General features: G+C 36.4%; 1 protein-coding gene across 3 annotated transcripts in view; it reads right to left on the reverse strand.

Annotated features, from left to right (window-relative positions):
- Positions 1-27307, reverse strand: part of EML6 (EMAP like 6) — a 132702-nt gene that overhangs the window by 17494 nt on the left and 87901 nt on the right. For all 3 annotated transcript variants that reach the window (XM_087930577.1, XM_026696033.2, XM_087930566.1), the window contains 5 exons: positions 26413-26589; positions 25379-25580; positions 24251-24377; positions 4604-4682; positions 3746-3875 (listed from right to left, as the gene is read on the reverse strand). In XM_087930577.1, coding sequence (XP_087786703.1) covers positions 3746-3875; positions 4604-4682; positions 24251-24377; positions 25379-25580; positions 26413-26589 — 715 coding nt within the window. The remainder of the gene's footprint in view (positions 1-3745; positions 3876-4603; positions 4683-24250; positions 24378-25378; positions 25581-26412; positions 26590-27307) is intronic.

Genomic DNA, 27307 nt, shown 5'->3' on the forward strand with positions numbered 1-27307 from the left:
TATTAAGTGAATCACATGGTCACTAAATGAATTTGTTTTCTGACCTTGCTTGTCAGAAGCTGACTGGGGAGGTAGCAAATGGCTATCATATGACTCTGGGACATTGTAACCACCATTAACACATGCCAAATCCCCCAATTTTAATCACATGACTGTGGGGATGTTGTGACAGACTTAAACCTGTGCTGCTATAACTTTGAATGGTCCCTAAATGAAAGATTGTAAATTGAGAACTGCCTATATCTCTCTTGATTTTTATTCTGATCCCACTACTGATGCCTGGCGCTTGCAGGCCATTTTGTTTGCTTCCATTACAAATATATATCTAATGCTGAAGAAAACAGTGAAGACTGTAGAATAGAATAGAATAGAATAGAATAGAATAGAATAGAATAGAATAGAATAGAATAGAATAGAATAGAATAGAATAGTTTATTGGCCAAGTGTGATTGGACACACAAGGAATTTGTCTTGGTGTAAATACTCTCAGTATACATAAGAATCAAGAATCATAATGTACAACATTTAATGATAGTCATAGGGTACAATCAACAATCAAATCATACTAGGAAACAGTCAAGTGGGAGGGGATGGGTGATAAGGAGTGATGAGAAGATTAACAGTAATAGTAGTGTACACTTTGTAAATAGTTGAACAGTGTTGAAGGAATTATTTGTTTAGCAGAGTGATGGCTTTCCAGAAAAACTGTTCTTGTGTCTAGTTGTTCTGGTGTGCAGTGCTCTATAGCGTCGTTTTGAGGGAAGGAGTTGAAACAGTTTATGTCCGGGATGTGAGGGGTCTGTAAATATTTTCACAGCCCTCTTTTTGACTCATGCAGTATACAGGTCCTCAACTGAAGGCAGGTGGGTAGTAATTGTTTTTTCTGCAGTCCTCATTATCCTCTGATGTCTGTCTGTCCTGTTGGGTTGCAGAACCAAACCAGACAGTTATAGAGGTGCAGATGATAAGACTCAATAATTCCTCTGTAGAACTGTATCAGCAGCTCCTTGGGCAGTTTGAGCTTTCTGAGTTGGCGCAGAAAGAACATTCTTTGTTGTGCTTTTTGGATGATGTCTTTGATGTTAGGTGTCCATTTTAGGTCATGTGATATAGTAGAACCTAGAAATTTGAAGGTCTCTACTGTTGATACTGTGTTGTCTAGTATTGTAAGAGGTGGTAGTATAGGAGGGTTTCTTCTAAAGTCTACCACCATTTCTATGGTTTTGAATGTGTTCAGTTTCAGACTGTTCTGGTTACACTATGACTCAAGTTGTATAACCTCCTGTCTGTATGCAGATTCATTGTTGTCTTGAATGAGACCAATCACTATTGTGTCATCAGCAAACTTCAGTATTTTAACAGATGGATCGTTTGAGATGCAGTCGTTAGTATATAGGGAGAAGAGAAGTGGAGATAGCACACAGCCTTGGGGGGGCCCTGTGCTGATTGTACAGGTATCGGATGTGATTCCGCCTAGCTTCACCTGCTGCTTCCTGTCTGTTAGGAAGCTTATGATCCACTTACAAGTGTGTTCAGGTACCACTAGTTGGTTTAATTTATTTAGAAGAGTGTCTGGAATGATGGTATTGAATGCTGAACTGAAGTCTACAAAGAGGGCCCTTGCGTAAGTATTTGGAGATTCAAGGTGTTGTAGGATGTAATGCAGAGCCTTGTTAACAGCATCATCTGTCAATCTATTTTCTCGGTATGCAAACTGCATGGGATCTAACAGCGGATCCGTGATGGTTTTCAGGTGGGACAGCACAAGCCTTTCAAAGATTTTCATAACTACAGATGTTAGAGCAACTGGTCTGTAGTCATTCAATTCCTTGATGGAGGGCTTCTTTGGCACTGGGATGATGGTAGAACGTTTGAAGCAGGAAGGAACATAGCACATCTCTAGTGATCTATTGAAGATTCGAGTGAAGATGGGGGCCAATTGGTCAGCACAGACTTTTAAGCAAGAAGGAGTTATCTTGTCTGGCCCTGGTGCTTTTCCTGGCTTCTGTCTGTGTAATAGATCTTGCACTTCTTTTTCTGTGATCATCAGAGGCTGTGAGCCCAATGGGGTCAATCGTAGGAGACTTGACTGTTGTTGGTGTGTTTGAGATGTGGGTTGTGGAGATAAGTGGCTGTAGTTTCTTTTCAAAGCTGCAGTAAAACACATTCAGATCATCTGCTAGTTGTTGATTTCCTTCTGCCTGGGAAGGAGGTTTGCTGAAGCCAGTGATGTTTTTAAGAGTTTTCCACATGTTTGCTTGTTCATTTGTTGAGAATTGATTCTTTAACTTTTCAGAGTAGCTTCTTTTTGCTGCTCTGATCTCTCTTGTTAATATGTTTCTGGCCTGGTTGTATAGCATTCTATCACCTTTTCTGTAGGCTTCCTCTTTGGAACGACGCAGCTGCTTAAGTTTAGCTGTGAACCAAGGTTTATTGTTACTATATATTTGCAGGTTCCTTGTTGGTACACATAAGTCTTCACAGAAGCTAACATATGATGTTACAGTATCTGTGAGCTCATCTAGGTCTGCAGAGGCATCTTCAAAAACATTCCAATCAGTGCAATCAAGGCAGGCCTGGAGTTTCAGCTTTGCCTCATCCGACCAAGTCTTCACTGATTTAATTGTTGGTTTAATGGTTTTAAGGCTTTGTCTGTAGGCAGGTACAAGGTGAATCATGCAGTGGTCAGAGTGTCCCACAGCTGCTCGTGGTAAAGACCTATAAGCATCTTTTACTGTTGTGTAGCATTGGTCTAAAGTATTTTTGCCTCTGGTGGGATAATTTATATGCTGGAAATATTTTGGAAGCTCTTTCCTTAAATTTGCTTGATTGAAATCTCCTAAAATGATGGGAAGGGAACCTGGGTGTTTGGCTTCAGCCTCCATAATTTGATCAGCAAGCGTTTACACAGGCTTGTGGAGGAACATACACAGACAGCTATTAGGAGAAATGAGGAGAACTCACATGGAAAGTAAAATGGGTTGCAGTTGATGAGTAAAGACTCATCACAAAAGTTTTCATCACAAAACTTATATATTATAGTTATATCCTGACACCAGCTGTTGTTGATATACAAACATTATCTGATGTCTTTGTTTTACCTGATGTCTCTTCAATTCCGTCTGATCTAAATGTCTGAAATCCTGGGATGTATATGGTGTTGTCCCCATGAATTTGTGGATTAAGCCAGGTTTCAGTAAAACAAAGAATAGATGAATTATGAAAATCAGAATTCCATCTATTTAAGAGATGAATTTCATCCATCTTGTTAGCCAGTGAGCGTAAATTAGTCAGAAAAATTGGAGAGGAGTTTTTTCCCCCCTATTCTTTAGTCTGTTTAAAATTCCCGCTTGTTTACCTCGTCTCCTCTTCCCGTGTGGTCACTTATTTGCTTTCTTTGTTGTAATCTATAGCACCAGGGAATTGGTTAGAATCTCCTCTGCATTTGCAAAGACAGGTGGGGGTGGGGAATCAGAAAGCTGCTCCTTAAGGAAACATTGCCTAATTCTTAGCAGATGGTCTCGTGAGTATGAAATCCGTAGTGAATTACAGATAATAATAGGAATAAAGAAACCATTAAAGAGCATTTCACCTAGGCAGCCGTCATCAGCGCCATTCTTACAAATGCTTTACATATCCAAGATAATACACACAGTGCTTTCATTTGAACACCTTGGCATCTAGTACCTAACCTGTTAGTTTTTTTAACCAAGACAACTGGCAAAAAAATTGTTATTTTAATTACCTGTTGAGAGATTTTGAACTATGCATGCTGCTGCAGTATGGAAAATAATATCAGCACCATCATTGAGGTAATGAAGGTTATTGCGGCAATCAAATCCACGATATCCAAAGACATGATCTAAACACAGTTCCTGGAAATAAAATAAAGGAAGGAAGATTATAGCCTCACTTAAATGTACTCATTTTTGCAGATGAGGCAAGCCATTTCTTAATTTAAAAAGTTAAATTCTTAACAGTTTTGATGCAGTGTTTGTGTGTGTGAGTGCGTGTATGTGTGTATGTGTGTAGAATGTGAACATGGTAAGAAAGAAAGGCAAAGGCTATATTTAAAACTCCAACTTAAAGATATATAGTTTCACAGCATTAATTTCAAATATTCTTTTATGAAGCATATTTATATCACAATACAGGTAGTAAAATATCAGAAAATATGGATACCATAGATGACAATACTGCATTAATTTATTACAGAATTTACTCTTCTGAAAATAAATTGTTCCTTGGTTGTATCATTCTGGTTACTTTGTATATACTTACATTTATATAATTTATCTATATTTACCTTTACAGTATATACCTACATTTAATCCCATGTACCAGATGTGGGATTCAATTTAATCCCATGCACCAGACAACACAAGTATTAACAGGCTGTGCCAATTAACAGATTTGGGTAGCTTATTAATGCACCAACATGCATTAAAACTGATAAAGTTTTAAAAACTATAAAATTGGTAAAGATTGGAGCAATAAGCATCAAATTTGTAAAAATAACAAAGACAGTATATAAATAAATAAATGAATTAAAAATAAACCCATATTAGAAGGAGTATTAAAATATCAAAGTATTAAACCTGACCTCAACCACTTTCTTTTTTTTGTTGATATTATTCTTTTGCAGTTTTTCAGGTTGAGGAGCAGCTCTGCTGACTGGTGGCCTGAAAAAAAGTGTAACAAAATAATGGATAATCACCTGTGAATGTAAAGAAATGCCTTTTATGGGTACCTATTCCTTATTTCTGAGTTGCTCTACCCATCCTTGAATTTGCTGGAAAATATCCCAGCATGAAATATGTTCCTATCATGTCCCCACTGTGGTCTCCTATCCTGCCTTAACTGAATCTTGATCCTGTTATTGTAGTGAACTGACTTTCCTCCAAGGAATGAGAAATTTTAGATGCCGGAAGATGCCTTCAGATAGGGTTAGCATAATTGGGAGAACACTATTTTAATGTTAGGGCAGCTAAGGATGATTTAAACCTGTTTTATTCATGAGTTGAGAATGAGATGATGTCACGGAGAAAAAGAATGCTAACACTGCAGGCTTGTGGTCAGTGTTAACAGATGTGATATTCAGCAGGTTCTGCCCAGTTCTAGAGAACCGATAGCGGAAATTTTGAGTAGTTTGGAGAACCGGCAAATACCATCTCTGATTGGCCCTGCCCCCTTCTATTCTCTGCCTCCCAAGTCCCAGCTGGGCCTTCTTTTGTTGCCCTGCATAGGAGAATGGATCTGGAAAGCAGGTTAGTGGGATAGGGAGGGAATGGGATTTTGCAGTAACCTTCCCCCAGGAAGGGGAGGCAATGGAAATTTTTACAGTATCCTTCCCATGGAGTGGGGTGGGAATGGAGATTTTGCAGTCTCCTTCCCCTGCCACGCCCACCAAGCCACGCCCACCAAGCTAAGCCAAGCCCACCAAGCCATGCCCACAGAACCGGTAGTAAAAAATTTTAATCCCACCATGTATGAATAGGAATCATTCCTAAATAGTAATTGGAGAATATTAAAAAGGTACATCCTTGGTGGCATGAGCATTTGTGCCCGTATTGTTGTTGTCAAGCATTTAGCATAGAATAACAGGATCACTGAAACTGAAGTGAATGTTCAAGCTATCCCAAATATTCAAAAACAGATCATGCTAGACAAATCTTATTTCATTCTTTGACAATGTGGCAAAATTAGTGGACCAGAGAAATGTTACGGATATAATTTAATTTAATTTAATTTAAGACCACAACCTACTACTTTATCAGATACAAACAAATTTTACTTAAAAACAGGTTTCTCCATGGATTTAGTCCTATATTTCATAGCCATTGTTGCTACCACATTATTAAGGATGGCAGGTCACTTATATTGTCTTCTATAGACATCTAACCACCAGTGTGCTACTGCAACACTGAAGAGCATAAACTTCACATCACCAGAAGATGTAAGTCTGACCTAGGCTGCTTAGAAGCACGGAGCTTTTACATCAGGATGAATTTAGTATTCAGTTCAACAAAGACACAATTGGTGGAAAAGAGAACGAAGAGGTGCACATAGCACTGAAAACATTAGCATATGTGTATGTCTACCTGATTTGGGCTGTAGAAATATAAAAATACACTATTTTCTGCCACCTAGCAGTTGTCTGGATTTTTGTGCCCTGTTCTAGTAATCCTAATTATGTCCAACGTCAGGGTTCCGGCGATTGCCCTAATTAAATCATGAGCGTTGAGCAAAGTTTCAAAAAAATTCAAAGTATTTATTAGGAACAACATGCCAGCATTAACCTAAATGAAGCCAACTGTGGCATATGTAATTTACAGTCACCTGTAATGTTTCCCTTGGATGTATCATAAATCAGATTCTCCAATGAAGCACGTTCATGGGGTGGGTGTCATCAATGACGTTCTCCAATGAAAGATTTTCACGGGAAGAAGATCCAGTAGCCTAGCTACAATCTTTTTAGATAAGCATGGAATGCACTTCTGGTTTTAAACTGCCGTAATGCTCCTTCAGATTCCCCCACCCACCTTGTTTATGGCAACTCGAAAACAGGCATAGGAATGTTTTATGAGTTGACATTCAAATCGTACCAATTAGTTCATATTTTTAAAAACTAATAGTAGTAATAATAATACTTCATTTTAATATGATAACTTTAATTCTTTATTAATTCTTTATTTTGATGTTGACAAATTGATAATTACTTTTAGCAAGAATACTAGTAGGGACAAATTACAAATGATATCAAATATCAGTATTGTTTTGGGAATAATTCAAATAATAATTATACCAATCCATTCAACCCTAAAATTAACTAGAAAGACTTAAGCTATTTTAGCTTTAAACATGTTCCATTGTAAAAAGAGTTTGTGGATTCTGTCTGTGCACTTTCAATTTTGTTATTTAGTTATTCAAGCTATTTTATAATGTATAAGTTATTTTATATAAATAAATTGGAATTAAACATACATGTAAAATGTTTTAATATCATATTATTAAAACCAAATTTCATTATTCTTAATGTGCAGCAAACTCAATTTCATGATAAATGTTTTATCCTCAACTTACTACAAGAGTCCCACATTTGTGTTACTAAGCAAGAGAGTTGTTACATTTTGCCCCATTCTATGACCTTTTTGTGACAGTTAAGTGAATCATTATAGTGTTGAACCTTATGATTCTTGACTCTTGACGAATGTGTCTTTTCTTTTATGTACACTAAGAGCATTTCCACCAAGACAAATTCCTTGTGTGTCCAATCACACTTGGCCATTCTATTCTATTCTATTCTATTCTATTCTATTCTATTCTATTCTATTCTATTCTATTCTATTCTATTCTATTCTAGTTGTTAAGTGAATTATGCTCTCAGGATTCCAGGCAAAGGAATGTTTTATGAGTTGACATATGCAGTCATTAAGCAAATCTGTCTTTCCCTATAGACTTTGCTTGTCAGAAGCTTGTAGAGAGGGTTACTAATGGTGATCACATGTCTTGGGACAGTGCAACAGTCATAAATAATGCCAGTCGCCAAGCGCCCAAATTTTGATCTTGTGATCATGGGGATGCTGCAACAGAAGTTAGTGTGAAAATCAGTCATAATTCACTTTTTTCAGTGCCATTGTTATGTCAAAAAGTCAGTGAATGAATGATTTAAGTCAAAGACTACCTGTATATTAGTGAAACAGGTTATTGCAAATAGTACAGTATAACCTATATCAAAACTGCAACAAGCTGGGTAAGTTATGAATTCTTTTGTATCCCTTTGCTGACATTTTGAGTTGTCCAGATTTTTGCATCTAAGATCTGGCAGCCTTCATATGCAAAGTCATAGTTTATGATTATAGCCTCTAGAGATAACATTTTTTTTAAATAATAAGCTTGAATAGAGAAGTTAGTTTTGAAAATCCAAAACTAATATAAACCTCAATTATAAATAAGACAGGTAATATTTTTATGTTTAATTACTAGAAGTGCAACAATAGTATATCAAAAATAATAGCAAACCAAACAAATACATCTTGGGCAAGATAAATATATTCACTTTAAGCATTAGCAAAATATTTCAACACTGAAAGAATTACCTTGATCCCCTTGTAAGCAGCAAATAAAGCCAAGTAAGAAACTTAGTATATAGTTCAGAAAAACAGACTGAGACTGTAGAGTAATTCATGCACAAGCTTCTTTTGAATTGACTGTTCATTCCTTGTGACACACAGCCATGCTATTGAAGCATGCCAGCAAAAAATAAAACAAAAATTAAAATAATGCACCAATCCATAAACTCAGAAAGGTCATACCCTGACATCTTGGGGCAAAGTCTCACTAAGGATCCAATAGGGCAGGGAGAAGGAAAAAGAAAAAGAAAAAGAAAGGAAAAGGAAAAGAAAGGAAGCTTCATCAATGCTTCCCACATACTTCTAGTATATTGCATAAATAATAAAGTTTATAGAAATGATTCCAAATATATCAAAATTTGCTTTCTCTTCTAAAATCATTTCACATACTAGATAGAGGAAAACCTAAACAGGCAGTAGGCAAGGTAATGAAGCAAATCATAACTCATGGAGATTATATGAAACAAGCATTTCCAAACATACATTTCCCACAACTGTTTTTGAGAAATTCAGGACAATGCTTAAGACATTATGGCTGGATGTTAAATAAGGAATGGATGAAATTATCTTTAAGGAATGTTAAATTCAATGCAATGGAACAGAACAGGAATATTTTTCCAATGTATTGCTTCAGGTGATGTCTATGAAGGTGGTTTTTTAAGTGAATAGTAGAAGGAAGCACATATCCCATCATATCTGGTCTCTACTGTCCATTACCTTGCATTATTTTAAGAAACCAGTTTCATAAAACAAAGGAAATGTTGACCTATGCTCAATCCCAAAACCACCAATTCCTCATAAAATGCTGTACATTGAGCAAGAGTGCTTATTCAATAAGCCTCGTTGTTTCTGAAGGCTATATTTATGGTTTCATTTAAATTCCAAAGGAATAAAAAATTATTACAAGTACTTATGGCTTGCAGAAGAAAATTCTCAGGATTATTTTTTCTTTGACTAGAACATTGTCCTGGAAACTGACTAAAGTCTTATACAAGTTACTCAGACTTATTTCTGAATAAATGTGTATAGGATACTGCTGTAACTTATTAATAGCATGAAGAAAGTCCATTTTTGACTTGTCATGGTGTAGTGCGTTTCCCAATTCAGTGTCTTTCAGATGGTTCACACTATGTCTTTCATCCCAAGGGGATTATCCAGAATCTTTGTCTTCAACTATATTTTTTTTCCTTCACTGACATCAGGCTCACTTACATAGTTCAAAATGAGAACTCTAAGCTACTGCCTTGATATAATTCTTCCATCTTTATTCTTTTTAATTTCCCATCTTCTATTATTTTCCCCCATATGTTTGTTTTCTGTGTGCAGTTAAATTTCATATGTTCCAATGGCTCTATAATTCTTGTCCTCATGCAAATTTTATCCTACCCACTTCTCAAGTAGGGGGAAAGGAAAATGATTTATAAGAAATACATAAATGTTAGAAGACTATTTTCTATGCACATTTACACAAGCTTGTATGAAATTATGAAAAACTATATTTATGTTTAAAAAAACCTTCAATTTCACAGCTAACCACAGGGGGAAATAGTCACCAGATTCCATAGTTACAGTTACTGTCACAATCTGGCTCATATTTCTTTTATCTTCATTTTGTACAATCCACCAATTGTCTGTGCTTTTAAATGCTAGCCAAATAATATTCCTTCACTACCATAAAACATCAGGTCCATTTGTCTGTTTAATTCTAATATTTTCAAAAGCATTTTCACCAAAATTTAATCTTTCAAAATTGCTGTGCCCTTTACAAGTAGTCCTTGACCTACAATCACAATTGAGCCCAGAATTATGATGGCAAGTAATGGTGGTTTTTAAGCGAAGTGCCCATAAGCCTCACTTAATGACCACAATCTCTGGTCTCTTTGTTACAATTGTTAAATTAAGCAAGGGGTGTCTTAGGGATTGGGGAGGGCCCTGGGAGGCCTGCTCACCCCTGGGCCCTCACTGCAGTATCTTTCTAGCGCATGCATGACCTGCTCAGGGCCTCCTAGGGCTTTTTCCACCCTGTGCTATGCTTCCTGCCCCTTGGGTCCCTTCAATCCACTTATGTTTTTTGAGATCACCTTTGGGAAACAGAAGTGGGTGATCTGCCATGCATGCTTCCATGCATACAGAGGCTGTTTTGTGCAGTTCCGAAATGGTACCTCCTTCTGAGATGGCACCACACTGCTGGATCAGTTGCTTCTCTTTCCCCAAGAACAACAGAGTACATCAGAAAATAATTTAATAATTAATATTATAGCAGATTTAGTCTTTTTTCTCACTCAGATATAGTTTATACTTACTTGACAATTCCCTGCCTCCAAAGGAAAGCAAGTTAAAACACAATAGAATTGTTAATGTTTCCTTTCAGTAATGCATAAAAATGTTGGAATGTACCATTAATGTTATTCAAAGAAAAATGTAAGCATAAAATATTACAAATGGGATACAATGCTTTGCTTAAGCACTTTTCAAAAGAAAGGATATTACTGGCATAATATTTATGCTGTAGCTCTACTTAGTGTAGTTAAGTCATCAACTAGAAGAACCAAGCCAATTAGGGTAACTAGCTGTTCCTTTGAGTCAACAAAGGAATTGACTCTCCACAGAGGCATTGTTTCAGACTTAGTTCCTTATACTCCCCTCTCCCTTTCACTGTCTTTTGGAATCAGATTATATTCCTGACCTTGAATCCCTGTTGTTACGGAACCTATCTTGAGTCTGATTTAACTATATACTTGACTTTGGGTTCTCCTGACTTTTGTTTGTTGCTCTCCACCTGAACTGCATTTTGATTTTTACTTTTCTCTTGTCCTTCCAAATGACACTTTAGAAGTCCTACAAGGTCATGAGCTGAGACAATCAATAGACAATGATCATGAGATCGCAATAAAACTTTAATTGTAATATTTCAGGCCACAACTCTGAAAAACACAAACACACACACTCTTCACATAAAGCTCCTATCGTATCAATGCTTGCCGTTAACAACATCACTTGAAATCATTGATGTAACTCTTTCCAGCTACAGCATTAAGCACCAATATCAGGAATGTCACTGTTTTCTGCTGCTCACACTGGCTACCTGTGTGATGGTGACTTGGTATGTTCAGCTTATATTCATTTTCATTTGAACAACATTTGCGCCTCCCTGTTCCTGGCATATAGAAACAGTATGGTTAAAAAAACCCTTAGCATACACCGTGCTCCAGCTGAGCCAGCATCACTACAGTCCCACCCAGCTGTAAAGATGTGAGTTCTCCTCAGGATGAACACTGCAGTGATACAAATTATAAGGGAACTTTATTCTATTAATTTCTTTAAAATACTATGTGTACAAAAATACCACTCAAAATGATAAAGGATCTTCTTTAAGCTACTTCATTCTCTATATACCATAGATAATAATTTGTGAATAAACTTCACAGGAGAAGCCACACGGCACCATATTATAAGCCTACCTATTTCTGCAATTTTTTTCTTAAAGCAGCAAACAAACTTTCTTTGGAAAGAAGGACATATATTTAACAATGAGTTCCTGGTTGTTTCCCTAGCAACTAAAATTCAGATGCTACTTGCTACTAAATCTGACATTGGAGGAAATATATTTCCTAACCATTATAACTATATGATTAATCCTGTTTCAAATAATCCCTCCTGATGGGCATCATTCAATTTAACAGGAAAAAAAGATATAATGAAATTAATGTATGCTGTACTAGGTATAGTTTCATTTTTTTAAAAAATGCTTACTTTATCCATGTATCAATATGGTTCAAATTAAACACAAACAAGCAGAAAAGCAGATTAATTCAAACTACCATCAGAGCTGAAGAGGATTGTTGTTTTGGGATGAGGGTATGTACCATGACTTCATAAATTCAAACATGCTTCAAGAGATGTTGGTAAAGATTTCACATTGGACTATTCTGTCACAAACAGAAGACAAGAGCAAGAATGCCTGAGGAGGAAGGCATATTCACCAGATGGGTCTATAAGAATTCACCAAAGTACCAACTTGTCACGACCAACTTGCTGTGGCCAATTCGCCATGGGACAATTCACGATGGAACGATAGTTACATTATTATTAAAGAAATGATGAAATAGAATCATTAAAAAAGGATGCAAAAAGAGGAACAGAATGAAATATGAATGACAAAAATTAAAATAATTTTTATTTATTTTAAATAATTAAATTGACTTGTTAAATGAGTGGACTGTGGCAAATTGGCCCATAGCAATTTTTTTTGTCCAAGTTGGCCATAGGAAGTTGGCCATGGCAAGTTGGCCGCAGTGAATTGTCTGTGGCATGCTGTCCCATTCCACACCAGATACAGTCCTTGGTACCCATCAGGCTCCCTGTTCTACTTGTTTTAAAGAGACTTTTCTAATTAAAAATAATAAATTAATAGAATATTTGAAAGCTGCAAACCCAAACAATAATCTGTAGTCTCATATTTATTTGCAGGAATGTTTTTGTATGTTGCATGTTTATTTCAGAAATGCATTTAAAGGAATGCTTGACTGCATACTGAGAACTAGCTTATATTTATTAAATCAATGTTCAGCAATTGATTATATCCAATATGGCAGTCATTTTGTGAACAGACAGATCTCTTATGCCAGTTACTCTGAAAATGTGCTTATCACATGCTCCCAAAATTCCAAACCTATTGCCAGCCAAAAATGTTGTCTAATTCTGTTTGAAATAATTTTCAAACAATATCCCGAGTGTGGTCTGACCAGTGTAGCATTAAGTAAAACAATAACTTCCCCCAAATGTTCCAAATTGTTTTACATCCAGACAAGAAAGGACCTGTGAAAATCCATACCTGAGCTTGAGAAGGCATCTCTCAAATATGAGGATGTAGATTCAGGGTTTGTGGTCAGTGAATACAGTATGCAGCCTGTGACTGGCATGAGGGCCTGACAACTTAATGTATTATGAGTGCAAGATGAGAAGATCATCTCTCCTTATAATCTCCTAGGGGAGTGACTTTATTAGACAAGGACAGAGCATGAAATAAGATTCTAATCAAGTCTTCTAAATAGAACCAAACACCAAATTCTATCATCCTAATTACCATGGACTATGATTATTTTTCTTGTATACTAACATTTAAAATATTTTAGGAAGAGTTTAAAGAAAAGAAACATTTTTAACGGAGAAGATGCTTTCTGAATTAATCTAGGAAATATGTTATTACTTAGCATCTATTATCTAACATATGAATATGCTTTTCCAGATGACAAAACAGAATGTTTGTGTGTAATTTAAATATGATTCTACTGTACACTCTTCAGATTCTCCATATTGACCCAGGTTACAAAACTGCAAATAAATTAATACTTTCCTGGTTTCAGCAAAAGCATAATGGTTTTGAAAATCAACCTGATCAAGCAAACTGTTCAAAACTGTTCATCTATCTCTTAATTTGACTTGTTTGCCATCCCTCTGTTTATCCCTTTGCAATCATCTAAAGCCTCCATCAATAACCAACTGTATAACTCCAACCCAATCTGTGGCATGAGCAATTGGAGGAATAAACTATCACCCTAAGAGACTATCAGGGCCACCACATATCTGTTCTGGGTAGGAAAACGGCCTACACAGAGTACAGAAAATTTAAAGGAAGTTTGCCAATCACCATAGTAGACCGGAACCTACCAAGCCTGCTAGGAAGGGAATGGTTCCAGCTGCTACAGATATACGTCTCTGGTGTACACGCAGTGAAGACCACCCCACTGGCCTCGTAGGCGGACATCACAGAACTGGAGCAGGATTTCAGCGACGTCTTCGATGACAAACTGGGCAAGTACAAGGGGACCCCAATATCATTTAATTTAGATCCTAACGTTGTCCCGGTCTGCCTCAAACCGCGATGCGTCCCATTTGCTCTCCACCTCAAGGTTGAAGAGCAATTAGATAAATTAATTGCTCAAGGCATCCTCCAGCAAGTGGATCATGCCAAATGGGAGACCCCAATCGTCACACCAGTCAAGCCCAAAGGGTTCATAAGGATCTGTGCTGATTACAAGACAATCCTGAATAAGGTCCTCCAACAAAGCGCCTACTCTGTCCCAGTAGTCCAGCACTTTCTGCACTCCCTGGGCTGGGGGACAATATTTGCCAAGTTAGATCTAGTCCAGGCCTATTAACAACTGCCCTGTCAATGAGGCAACAGCAGAAGCGCAAACGATAGTCACACATCAAGGTGCTTTTAAATGCACGAGGTTGCAGTTCAGCGTCAGCATCGCTCCCTGCCTGTTCCAGAGCATTATGGAATGATTACTATATAACATCCTGGGGATAATCCCATATTTCAATGATGTAATAATATCATCTGAAAGCAGGGGACAATTGATTGAGAGACTGAGGGCGATATTGAGCAGATTCCAGAAAGGCGGATTCAAATTAAAAAGAAATAAGTGTCACTTAGCCGTTCCCCAGGTGGAGTTCTTGGGTTTCCTGATAGATGCAACCAGCATCCAACCCACCCCCAGAAAATTGAAGGCAATACAGGAAGCCCCCATCCCACAAAACAAAACAAAACAGAACTGCAAGCCTTCCTGGGATTACTCAACTTTTATAGTGTTTTCTTACCACAGAAGGTGACCATCGCAGAACCACTCCATAGACTATTGGACAAAACAACCACCTGGGCCTGGGGACAATGTGAAGCCGACGCCTTCAAAAAGATTAAAAGCATCCTGACATCCAACAGTATCCTCGTACAATACAGCGAGATGCTACCATTATTACTCACATGCGACGCCTCCCCCTATGGAATAGGAGCAGTCCTCAGTCATCGACTACCCAACGGAACAGAAGCCCCCATCGCATATTATTCAAAGAAACTGTCCAAAATACAAAGAAATTATAGCCAAATTGACAAGGAAGCACTTGCTGCAGTCACAGGAGTCAAGCGCCTCCACAAATACCTATATGGCAGGAAATTCAACCTAGTCACCGACCACAAGCTGCTACTGGGCATCTTTGCTGTTGACAAATCCACACCAAACATCCAATCACCTAGGATGTAGAGATGGACAGTATTCCTGGCTGCATATAGCTACTGAATGATCCACAAGCCGGGAAAAGACATTGCTGATGCCTTGAGCCATTGTCCCTTGCCAGACTTAGCAGAAGACTCAGCACCATCCACCACAATATTACTCATGGAAGAGATAATGCCCGGGCTGATGACATCCAAAGAAATTGCGATACTCACCACCTGCAACAAAATCATGGCACAGATTTCAAACTGGGTATTTGCATTTAAGCAGGCAGGATGGGCTAGATTATCGCATAGGCGGCATTTGATGTAAATTTTGCTTTCATTGATGGTTTCAAAACATTTGAAACAAGTGCAGGAGTCTGGGAGGTCATTGGTAGAGATATTTTTCAGCCTAATTTATTACAGTAATTACTAAACACACTGGTCAATTAAATTCACTAAATCACTGATTTTACTAATCAGATATTCAGTAATTACACTATATGCACTAAACATTCAATCATACTAAGCAATAAAAACAATAAATCAATTGACACTATATACGGGAGTCTCTGTGGTTAAACTGGGAGAAGATTAAAAGACAATGTTATTTGAAAATTCCAGTCTGGTTATCAACTATTGAAGCATTTTCTTATCCTATAATATACAAAAAGGAACAAACAGTTAGATATGGTGAAATATTGAATGAAAAGGGTGAACTTAAATCTATGCAAAAATTAGAGGAACAAGGTATAAAGATGAATTGGTTTTCATATGTGCAAATGCATTCAAAATATGATAAAGATTCTAAAACAGAAGGTTTCTATGATAAACTGACTGACTTAGATAAGATTTTGACAGGTACTGATGAAAAGGTGATTAAAAAATTGTATGGATATTTATTAGAAATTAAAGTAGAAGAAGAACAAGTTAAAGAAACTATGATTGCTTGGGAGAAGAATTTTGGATATGAGATTGATCTAGAGAAATGGCAAAAACTGTGGTCTCAAAATTATAAAATGACAATGTCAACAGCATATAAAGAAAATTTGTATAAAATGTTTTACAGGTGGCATTTTCTCCCAACAAGAATAGCAAGAATGTTCAAGAATTAATCCGAAAAATGTTGGAAATGTCATCAGATACCTGGCTCATATTACCATATGTGGTGGACATGTGTGGATGCTAAAAAATATTGGACTAAAATCCACACGTGGTTGGAAAAAATGACAAAAAAGCATATAGATTTGAAACCAGAGATATTTTTATTGGGAATTTTACCTGAAATATATAGTAAAGACTTGAAATATCTGATATCTGATTGTAAACGTTTTAACAGCGGCTAGGATTGTATTTGCCAAAAACTGGAAAAATGAGAAAATACCATCACAGGAGGAAATCATTAAGAAAATATTGGAATGTGCTGAAATGAGTAGATTGACATTTGAAATTAGAGAACAAGATGATAAACAATTTTATAAAATTTCTATCAATGGTTAGACAATAAAACATAGTAATGAAATATGTAGATTCTTAGAAAATAATAAATATATAAAGATGTATTATTTTCTTATATCTACAAAATGATTTTAGGATAGATTTGGGATGATAATATGAACTGTTATAAAACAAATTAAGTAAAATATGATTATTTCATAAAACATGAATGAATAAAAGTATAGTCAAATGATTGATTAATAATGATATTAATGTATTTAATATTTGATTGAAAGTACGAGAGTATATACAATGTAATTGTAATTGAAGACTATGAAATGGAAGCACAAAACAATTTGTAAACCAACCAGCACACTGTATGTATATATATGGAAGATGGCTTGATGTTTTTATGTTTTGTTTGTTCATGTTTGTTTTAAAAATCAATAAAAATTAAAAAAAAAAATCCATTGATCATTTGATAAAAATTAATTATTTTAAAGAAATTGATTTTTTGAGATAATGAAAGTAATGAAGTAGTATGAAGTAGTATTGAGAGTTGGTAACTAAAGGGTTATTGCTTTGCTTTTGCTTAGCTGTTGCTGAAATCTGAGAATAGGTTTATAACCCTTGATAAACTGACAAGAGGTCTTTTTTCCTGGGCTGTTTGAAAACAATCAATGAGCAAGGGTTTACACTCTCTTTCTTGTTTTGTAGATTGAGTTTTTGAGATAGTAAAGATGCAAGAATGTTGAAGGGGGGGATCTCTGGCCCCTTCTTCAGCAAAGATAAACAGAAAAATTCACTGGGAGGCAACAGGAAACTTTTTGTTTTGTTTTCCCCTATTTTTCTTTCTTTTTGTTTTGTTTTTACTCTAAGTGGTTGGAAGTGATATTAATGAAATCCACCACATCGGAGGCAACCATAAGGACCCTCTGATGACTCTTCTCCACTCATGGGCTGCGGATGTTCTTGTCTTCAACAACAGAACACAGTTCACATCGCAGCCGTTCGAAGCATTCCTGGCTGGATTGGGGATCCAACATGCACTGTCAGCGCCCGCTCATCCGGCGATGAATGGGCAAGTGGAGAGAATGGTCCGAACGACCAAAGAGACACTCAAGAGAATGGGCTGGGGGGAATTGGTAGGAGAGGATTAACAAACTGCTGTTGGCCCAACACATCAGCCCCCATGCAATGACACACCGCAGCCCCGCTGAACTGCTGATGAGTCGAAGACTATGATCCACACTTGACTGAGTCCACCCCAACTACAGCACAGAGACACCCCCTAATTCTACTGGGAGATGCAGACAATTCACCATAGGGAATCCGGTCTATGCCCACAACTATACCGGGGGACCCACATGGGTGCCAGCCAAGATAACCGGGATCACAAGGCCCTGATCATACAGGGTGGAAACCAAGGAGGGGAGACTATGGGAAAGGCACATCGATCAGATCAGGAGCTGGGTCCCGAACACAGACAACCAGCCAGGCACCCAACAAGCTCTCACAGAACAGCCCTCGATGCAAACTCTACACCCTGAACTCAGAAGCAAAGTGGACCACCTAGCCTCAAACCCGGATGACATGTGGGAACACTTAGCTTGCGAAGAGAAAGTCCTTCTGAGGCCTCGAGCTCTACGGTCCCTGCCACGCCCCCCACGGGATTCGAGACTGTTCCATAGGCAGGGACTGGAGCAGTGATGGACCTGTCCGTTCGGGCTGCTGCCCCAGGAACAAGTGAGGTGCGTAGGTCTGGGCACATCCATCACAGCCCCGCTTATCTATGTGATTATGTACGGTAGGCAAAACCTGATTGGACGAACATTGACTAGGAGGGATGGGGGTGTTACATATTACCTAATATGGCCAGAGAGTGGAGTCACAGACTCCATTCACTGGCCTGGCCACTGGCGGGAAAAACAAATCCCCATCAGTGGCTGAAGGTTTGGACGGCATCGGCTATAAAAGCTGGCACCTGCTGCGGCCACACAGTTTGTTGTTACAATTCTCCAATAAAACAACCTTACTTGCTTCTGCTGTGTCCTGCCTCTTGCTTTCACGGACCCATCTAACAATAATAATACAAGGCGTTGTATCATTTCTGATGATAATGTAATTACTGTGCATTTTACAAGTGAACCAAATACAGAGAATCTAGGCCGTTCCTGAAATGAAACAGGAAGACTTAGGAGCTGGCAATGGTATATACTAATGCAGTTGCATGCTTCTCAAAATGCTTGGCTTCCTAGCACAATTGGTTAGAGGCAAAATCATGTTGCCGCAGCACTAAAGGTAGGGTTGCATATATTTTGAGAGGTACAGATTTATGGCACACTTGCCAAAAAATACAAATTCACTGCAGTCATGCTTTTAGGGAGAAGGAAGAAAAACACTTGTATTTTGCTTATATGTTTAACATTTTGTTTAAAGGTCCTTATTATATTAACTATGATACAATAATTCATGCAGTCATGCAGATGAAACAAACAGATGCTACAAGCAGAGCATATAATTCAAGTATTAGTAAAAGAAAAAATGCAGGCATCTGCAGTGTTCTCATTTTAATAATATGAAACAGCTATAGACACCAGAAGCATTATCGCCATTCCAGCGTGCTTGGGTTAAAGGAACTGAAGTTCAGTGCGAAACACTGCTTCTCATCCAAGACCCAATTCATTCAAATTTGCCAAATATAAGATTATATGGCTTACAATTGTCCTGAATTCTCTGTGACAGTCCCACAACTGATCAAATTACCCCACAATGTAGGAACACTTTTCTTAGGACTCCCATACCACAAGATTGTTCCTGTGGCTCCTTTGATAAGTACCCTGTTCCTAAATTACATAGAAAAGCAACAGGCAGAGAACCAATAAGAACAAGAAAAAAAGGAAGGAGAAAGAGAAAGTATAGAGAATGGAGATATGGGCCAAAGAAAGAGGGAGAGAAGAAAAACAACAAAGATGGGGAAAGGAGAGAAAGACAGCTGTTAATTATCTTAAATAAATGTACATTATTTAATAGCTTACAGGACTTTCAATATGTGTTTAGATGCAGCCTGACAATACATGTGTCATATGTGATAAGGGATGTAAGGAAGTGTTACTGTAGGAGGACATCCTTAACAGAAGAAAGTATGAAATATATTTGGATACAGTAACAAAGAAATCAAGATGTGGGAACCAGACTGGAGAAAGCTGGAGTACAAGTCATAGTGCTGTATCTGAATGAGAAATTTTTGAATACAGATTTCTGCCGAATCATTATTGAAATTTTGCCCCCCTTACAATCATCTTAGGATATATCACTTGCTTGATGTATCATTTGAAAAAACATTTTCATAATTCAGCTAGCATTCAGATTGTTTCGTATACTTGATATCTCCTTTTTTACTTCAATATTTCCAATTTATAATTGGACTTTACTTCTAGAGGAGGTAAAGGTGAAATACATTTATGCTATAAGCAACAGTGTATTGTGTGGAATTAATCTGTAATCTCAGTTGGGACACACAACAATGCATCATGAAAATATGTTTAAATCAGCATGTACAGTCTGTAATAAAGTCTCAGAAATGTGTTGTTCCATGCTAAGTGTAAATGGTGCATGTTTGTGCATACATCTCCTATAACTTAGAGAGCACGAAACATTACATCAAAATTCAAAATTAAGCAATTCAAATACATTTTCAATAAAAACTCAATTCATAAAAATGTCTTTTTACTTGACACTGGGATGAATGACTATTTTGCATAAACAATCCTGGAGAAGACAAAGGTCTATGAAGTATCCAGAATACAGAAAGCTATAACATAATTCTGGAACTAAATATCCACAAATTAGCTTTTACATTTGACTATAAAATGACTTTGTACCCTTGCAAGGGGCTGACTGCATTTAACACTTTTGCCTTGGATGCTAATAAAATTTTGAACTCTGGACAAAGACTTTGGTGTTTATGACCTGAGCAAAAAACAAACAATAGTGAAGAAATTTTCCAACAGCAATCATATCAAATTGAATAAATTCAATTTAATTAAATATTTACCCATGGTTTATTTTAACCATTGTTTCTTGAGCAAGCATACATGAGTTAGTCTCTGTTTGCATATACCAGGCTTGCTTTCTTTACCTTGCCTTGTCTACCTTGACCAACAATTATTGTGAAATGATGTTTATCAGGTAACAAAGAATCAAAAGAAACTGAAGAATAAATTGCTGTACTTGAATGCATTGGTAGCACCGGGTCACCATTATTTTAGGCTGGAATGTAGATTTGGAGTTATGAGAGCATGAAATGAACACTCTTGGTAACTGTTTGCCACAGTGAGAATAGCCAATCACTAAACATTAATCAGAAGGAAAACACGTCTATTGTCTGATTGCCTTTAGCCATATTATGCAGATGCCATAAAAAGTATGCAACAGTACACAAAAAAATAAAAACATGAAATAAGAAAAGAAAATATAACTAAATTTATTTTAAAATTAATCATGATTCTCTATAACTGTTGACACTTACAAAATATCCTTGCTTCTACCATGTTTAGTAGAAGAAAGCCAGTTGTAGTGGCTGTGTTGGTGGACAGAAATCAGGCAACTGTGAGTTCTAGGTTTTCCTTAAGCCTAAAAGCCAATATCTTTTTCAGCCCAACCCACTTAACAAGATTGTTGTTGTGGGAAAAATGGGAGATGGGAGTATGGTGCCTTGAGTTGACTAAAGTGGGATAAAGATCTAGTAATAAATAAATGTCCATGTGTTGTTTATACTTCATACTTTTTCCTTTTGTTCTTTAAAACACTCACCTATCTTTTGTTGAGGATTTCTTCAACTCCACCCCACTATGATTTTCTCTCTTCCTTTTCCTCCCAATCCATTTACTCTTCCTCCACATGTTTCTTTTGTAATTTGAACTCTATTTATTCTCCCTCACAAACCACAAGCCAATATACTTATTTTGACCAGTCACTCACTTTTGTATTCAAGCCACTATCATTCTACTCCCATTCTTCACTGTTTCACCATATCACTCCTTACTTAGAACATGGAATCATAGGGCTGGAAGAGACCTCAAAGATCCAACCCCCTGCTCAAGGAAGGAGACCTTATACCATTTTGATCAAATGGTCCTCCAGTCTTTTTTTGAAAACCTCCAGTAATGGAGGACCTACAACTCTGAGTATCAAGCTATTCCATATATTAATTGTTCTGTCAAATGTTTCTCTTTCTAGGTTGGATCTCTCTTTGACAAGCTTCCACCGATTACTTTTTGCCTTGTCCACTGGTGTTTTGGAGAATAAGTCAATCCCCTCTTAAACTATCCTAGTGTTTTATGTTTCTCCTAAGAGATGCAATTTTCACTAAATTTCCATTTAACAAAGTAGGCACTTTCCCACGCATAACCATTTTCAGTTTTTTCAACAAACACCCCTTCTTTGTAACAGATCACATCCTATCTTTCTGGCAGCATTTGCAGATCTTAAATTTTCCATTCATTTCCCCATGTTTAAGAAATTATCTACCAAAGTATGTAAATTCACATATTTGCTCTGTTTTTTTCACCATTTATGCATGACTTGCAATTGTCCATTGCATTTTCACTGTCAAGCACAACTACCTTGATTTTTGATGCAAGAGTTTTCTGATCTGTACTCCTCATTGCATAATACAATCTGACATTCACTGAAAATAAATCAGGATCTCAACCAATAAATGGCATTGTCTGCACAGCAAAGGACATGCATTTTAATAATTCCAAACAATATACGTGTAACATTATCACAAGTATTCCTTGTACATTTATCTATTAATATATTAAATAAGTAAGGAGACACATAGAGGTAATTCTCATTTAGCAACCACATTTTGGACTGGCAACTTAGTAAGTAAAGAGATTGCTCAATGAAACTGCTCTGCTTACAATCTTACTTCAGCTTTCATTTGCTTTAAAGATCTATGAAGGTTGCAAATGCAAGGATTGGTTGTAAAGTTATTATTTTAATATTGTAACTGCAAGCAATCTCTAAACCAGGTAGTTGCTAAACAAGTATTGCCTTTATATCTTTGTCCTAGCTCTTACTCAATGTTCAATCATCTGTGAAACAATTAGTCTCACTTCAATCATGTATTTATTTCATTCAGCAACAATAAACTCCACATACATGTAAAATGTTCTATAGTCCAATATTTCCTTTATCATGTATATGCTCTAAAGCAAAAAACAAACATAAAATAAACTTTTCCCACACATTAATCACACATTATACATTTCCTGTGATAAATTGAAAAAAACCCCGATCTTTCTATTATGCCTGGCTAATGCACTGCTGTACTTCCCAAAGTTTACTCATTATTGCCTTTTCTATCATTTCAATTAGAACATACAAAATACATTTACAGGAACATTTAACCTAATAATTCAAGCTAAATTTGTGTGGTATCCTTCATTATTGTTTTGTTTTGTTTTGCAGGTGATCAGGCATAGATGCAGTCTTCACATACAGTTGAAAGGACAGCCATTTCATAATCAAATTACATCTCTCTAATTTCATTGTCAACTCTTGTAGCCTTACCCCCCTTTCCCTAAATTCTCAGAACATACAGATTTCCTTCTCACTGATTTTTTATGAAATGTTAACATTTATAATATTCATTTCAAACATTGTTTGAAACAATCTTTGTTACCCTTGAAACATATATTTTTAAGAATAATGAAGATTTGCTTTTTGAGGAGGAGTGATTGGTTTAAATTCAGGGACATGTCTGTGGCCAAATTTTTACCTCTGCCTTCCCTGTATCTGTCTTACTAAAACAAGGAGGATTCCAGGTGGAGCAGAAAGCACAAGCAAACAGGTTGCTACAATGCTAGAATTTTGAGGCCCTTGAATTGTTAAAAGAGTAAATCAGAATAAATTCTGACAATCCTATAAAGTGTTAACTGTAACCCTCATGCCGAGGAAAAGATCTACAATATAGCATTAAAAGTTAAAAATAAGAATAAACTTAACATTAGAAATGCCAACCCTCATGCTGACGAATTTTTTAAAATTAACATTTGTCATATTAGTACTCCTAAGGTTGTCAGCAGAAACTATTTTCTTTCACTTAAATATTAATAATATTGCCTAACAATATTGAAATAAAGTAAGACTATAGATTTAAAGTTAGATAAATTACTCTAAAAGACAACTGACTATTGTATTGATTTCAAGCAAATAGATCAGCAACCTATTTCAGGGTCAATTAATTATAAAATGTATGCATAAGATATTTTGAAAACTGGAGGTTGCAATTTAGCGCTCTGAATATATTATCCTGAAATACTTGGGAAAAGGAAATGAACTATGATTCAGAGTATTGTGGAAGCATTAGTACAGATTTTCTGATGACTATTCAGTGGTATATTGGTTAAGGTACCAAGACATAAACTGAAAGATTGTGAATTCTAGATCTGCCTCAGGCATGCTGAATGACTTTGGGTCACTCACACTCACACTCAGTTCTAGGAAGCAGGCAATTGCAAACCACTTGTGAAATCTTGCCAAGAAGATTATGGGACTAGTCCAGGCATTTGCTCAACACTGACTCAAATGTATTTCTTGAAGTGTGTGTCTTTTTCCCAAACGCATTTCTTGACTCGTTGTACCCAAGAAAGCATTCCCCATAACATACCTTTCTTCTACTGAAACTTCCTTTAATTGTTGGTGTGGCTTTGTGCCTTCCATCTCTCGGATGCTCACTGCATAGATCTTTGTAGTGTAATCAATTGCTTTTTCTCGTGCAACATCACTGTCATAACCTTGGATACATGTGAAATAGATCATAATGCTTGTTTAAGAACTTCCCATTTTTCAGTGTGGAAATTATATGTGAATCACTTAAATATAGACTGTGGTGTCCAGAGCCAGTGTTTTTACAGTTTTAAAATATTACATTTGCAGGAAAAACAAATATTTCTTAAACAATTTGCTTTATAGATTTATTTTGTGTATATTATCTATATAAAAGTTAGTTCTGCATATATATCTTTTCCCCTTAATTTGCAATTAATTTGTTTCCATTATCTTATTTGCTTTTAAGATTCTTTTACTTTACATTTCTAGCATCAAGTAATATGTAAATGTTTTTAAAGAAAACAGAAAATTCATTACTTATGTGAGGCAATTGAAAAAATATTTAAATGTTTTGAAATAACCTGGGATATCCCCAAATATGGAGAAATTTGGTGGAAAATGATATGCTCTTTATAATATGATCTTCTTCTATATTTCCCTTTGCCAACTCTGTGGTGCTGAGATAGGCAATATTTCGACTGCTGATATCACTAGAACCTCAGTTATGTTTTTTTGTACTTGCCAGCTCTCTTGATCTCACTCATATAAGAACATGTATTTCATAAAAAAAATTCAATATGAAGCTAGCATATTTGAAAACATTGGCCTGTAACACAATACCTTTGAGCTGCACAAAGCTTTCCCTAAAATAGTAGAAAAGCATGCTAATCTACTTACAAGTAAAATTATGTTTTAGACTGCCATGCACATGATGTTTGTAGCAGCCATTTGTAAATAGGGCTATATCTACTACTAATCAATTACTATTAAATGTTTGCAGATGAGTATAATGTTGTTATATTCCTCATACTGTATATGATAAAAGCATAACAGGATTCTTTCATATATTGTATGAATCAGTTCAAATAGTATTAATGTAATTTTGCCTAAGGTACAAAAATGCCCTAGTTATTCAGCAGGCCTCCTATGTAGAATGATTTTTATAGACAAAAGCAAGGATCTTTACCTCCATCTTCTTCTGCATCAGTATCTGATTCCTCACTGTCAACTAGCTTGCTTTCCTGGGTTCCAACAAATTCTCGAGTCCAGATCATCAGGGCAGTGTCAGCACCACCCACTGTCAACAGCACAGAATCATTATGTAACCACTGGACATTGGTGACATGGGAACTATGACCCACATACTTCTTAAACTTGGCATGCTGACCCTGTAACACAGGCAAATCATATAGCTTTTTCCTGATATGGACCAGGCATTCTGTTTCTAAGAAATTTCAGAGGCTGCCAAAATCTAAGTAGGTATGAAGCTGAAATCCTTCAAGAGGAGTCTTCTCAACAGGTAGCAGCAGCCTGCAGCTGACCCTGCTGGCTTCCTTAATAACTTTCTTTCTGAGAAAGGTGGCAGAGAATATTGCAAATGTGATCACATGATCATGATGCACTTGTGTGAGCAGGTTGCCAAGCCTCCAGATTGTAACCACATGTCCACAGGATGGTGGTGGTGTGAAATTTTGTGACTGTCAAACACGCTTTAAAGGCAATTAAGCACCCTTTCTAAAGCTGTCAGTAATTTGAATCATCATTAAACAAATGGTTGTAAACTGATTAATATATATAATGTTATAGGAATTCCTGCAAAAATCCAAATCAATTATTTGCCTTCTTTTTATCATCCACCCACATCAGTTGAAGTTGGGCAGCATCAAACCAAATAAATAAATATATCCCAGACAGATTTTTTTGATACTCAAGGAAATCCTTTCACACATTTTTGACTACTAAATGAAGAAACAAACCCTTCACCCAGGTTCTCAGTTCTTACTGAAAACATATTACCAGAATGTTTCTGGCCATTAAATTGCCTTTTCTTAAATTTTGTCTTGGTGTACATGTGCACTGGTAGCTCTCCCCTACAGATACTTTAGATAAAAGCCATCAAGCTTAATTGACCAATCTCCAAATGTATAAAATTCCTATTTTCTATTTTTCCTTGCTATACATAATTCTTCCTTTGGCACTATTGAAAAATATTTCAATTACCTTTACTGGGTATCTGAAGAGTTTTACGAACCCAAAGTCATCCCCTGTAGCTAAGAGAGTGCTATCTTTAGTAAGGGAAGCTGCATTGATAACGGTGACGTCACTATGCATTGGCCAAATTCCTTCACAAGTAGGTCCAAGAACACATGTCCAGGTATCCCATTCAATCTTTTCAATCTGGAAGTAAACATTTTTTAAAATCCAATATTATAAACTGTAAGCACATTTTTATGGAACTTTTTTTTCAATGTCTTGTCAACTGCATAAGCAACTGATCTCCAGTTAACGGAGAATGGTCCAATATGATTTTTTAGATTCCCTGCTTCATAATATGATTGCTCACATATTTCGATAGTACATCAAATTCATATCTCCATGAACTAAGGAAATATTTATATATTTTTTTCACAAGTTAGACAAGAGGAAAAATGGGTAGCAAAAGGGTGCCTACAAATATCCCTTCGTACTTGCCTGGTTCTCTTTATTACCCAAGTTAAAAAATAATAATTAGTATAGTAAAACCAAGTGTTGAACTTCAGTATGATTTTTTAAATTTCTTTCTATAATAATGCTTTTGGATTTCACATGCATTTTACAAAATAGAAATGATGAATGTTACCCAATATTTAAACTGGAGGAGTGTCTAGATCATGGGGGTGGGGGATAGTCTTACCAGTTCTCTTTGTAGTAATAAGTGTTTTGGGATTGATCCCACTCAACATGTCATTTTTGTGAATTGACTCTTATCTATGATAGTTATTTAGTGAGAATTCCTATAGCATGCTTTCAATATTCAAATGCACTTACCATTCCAAAATGCTATCTGTGCCTTGATTGATAATTACAGATTATCATTCAAAAAAATCAGTACACCAAATACAAACTAGGCAGATAT

This window comes from Pseudonaja textilis, chromosome 1, assembly GCF_049901715.1.
Source record: "Pseudonaja textilis isolate UNSWEBS1 chromosome 1, rPseTex1.2, whole genome shotgun sequence".
Lineage (NCBI taxonomy): Eukaryota > Metazoa > Chordata > Lepidosauria > Squamata > Elapidae > Pseudonaja > Pseudonaja textilis.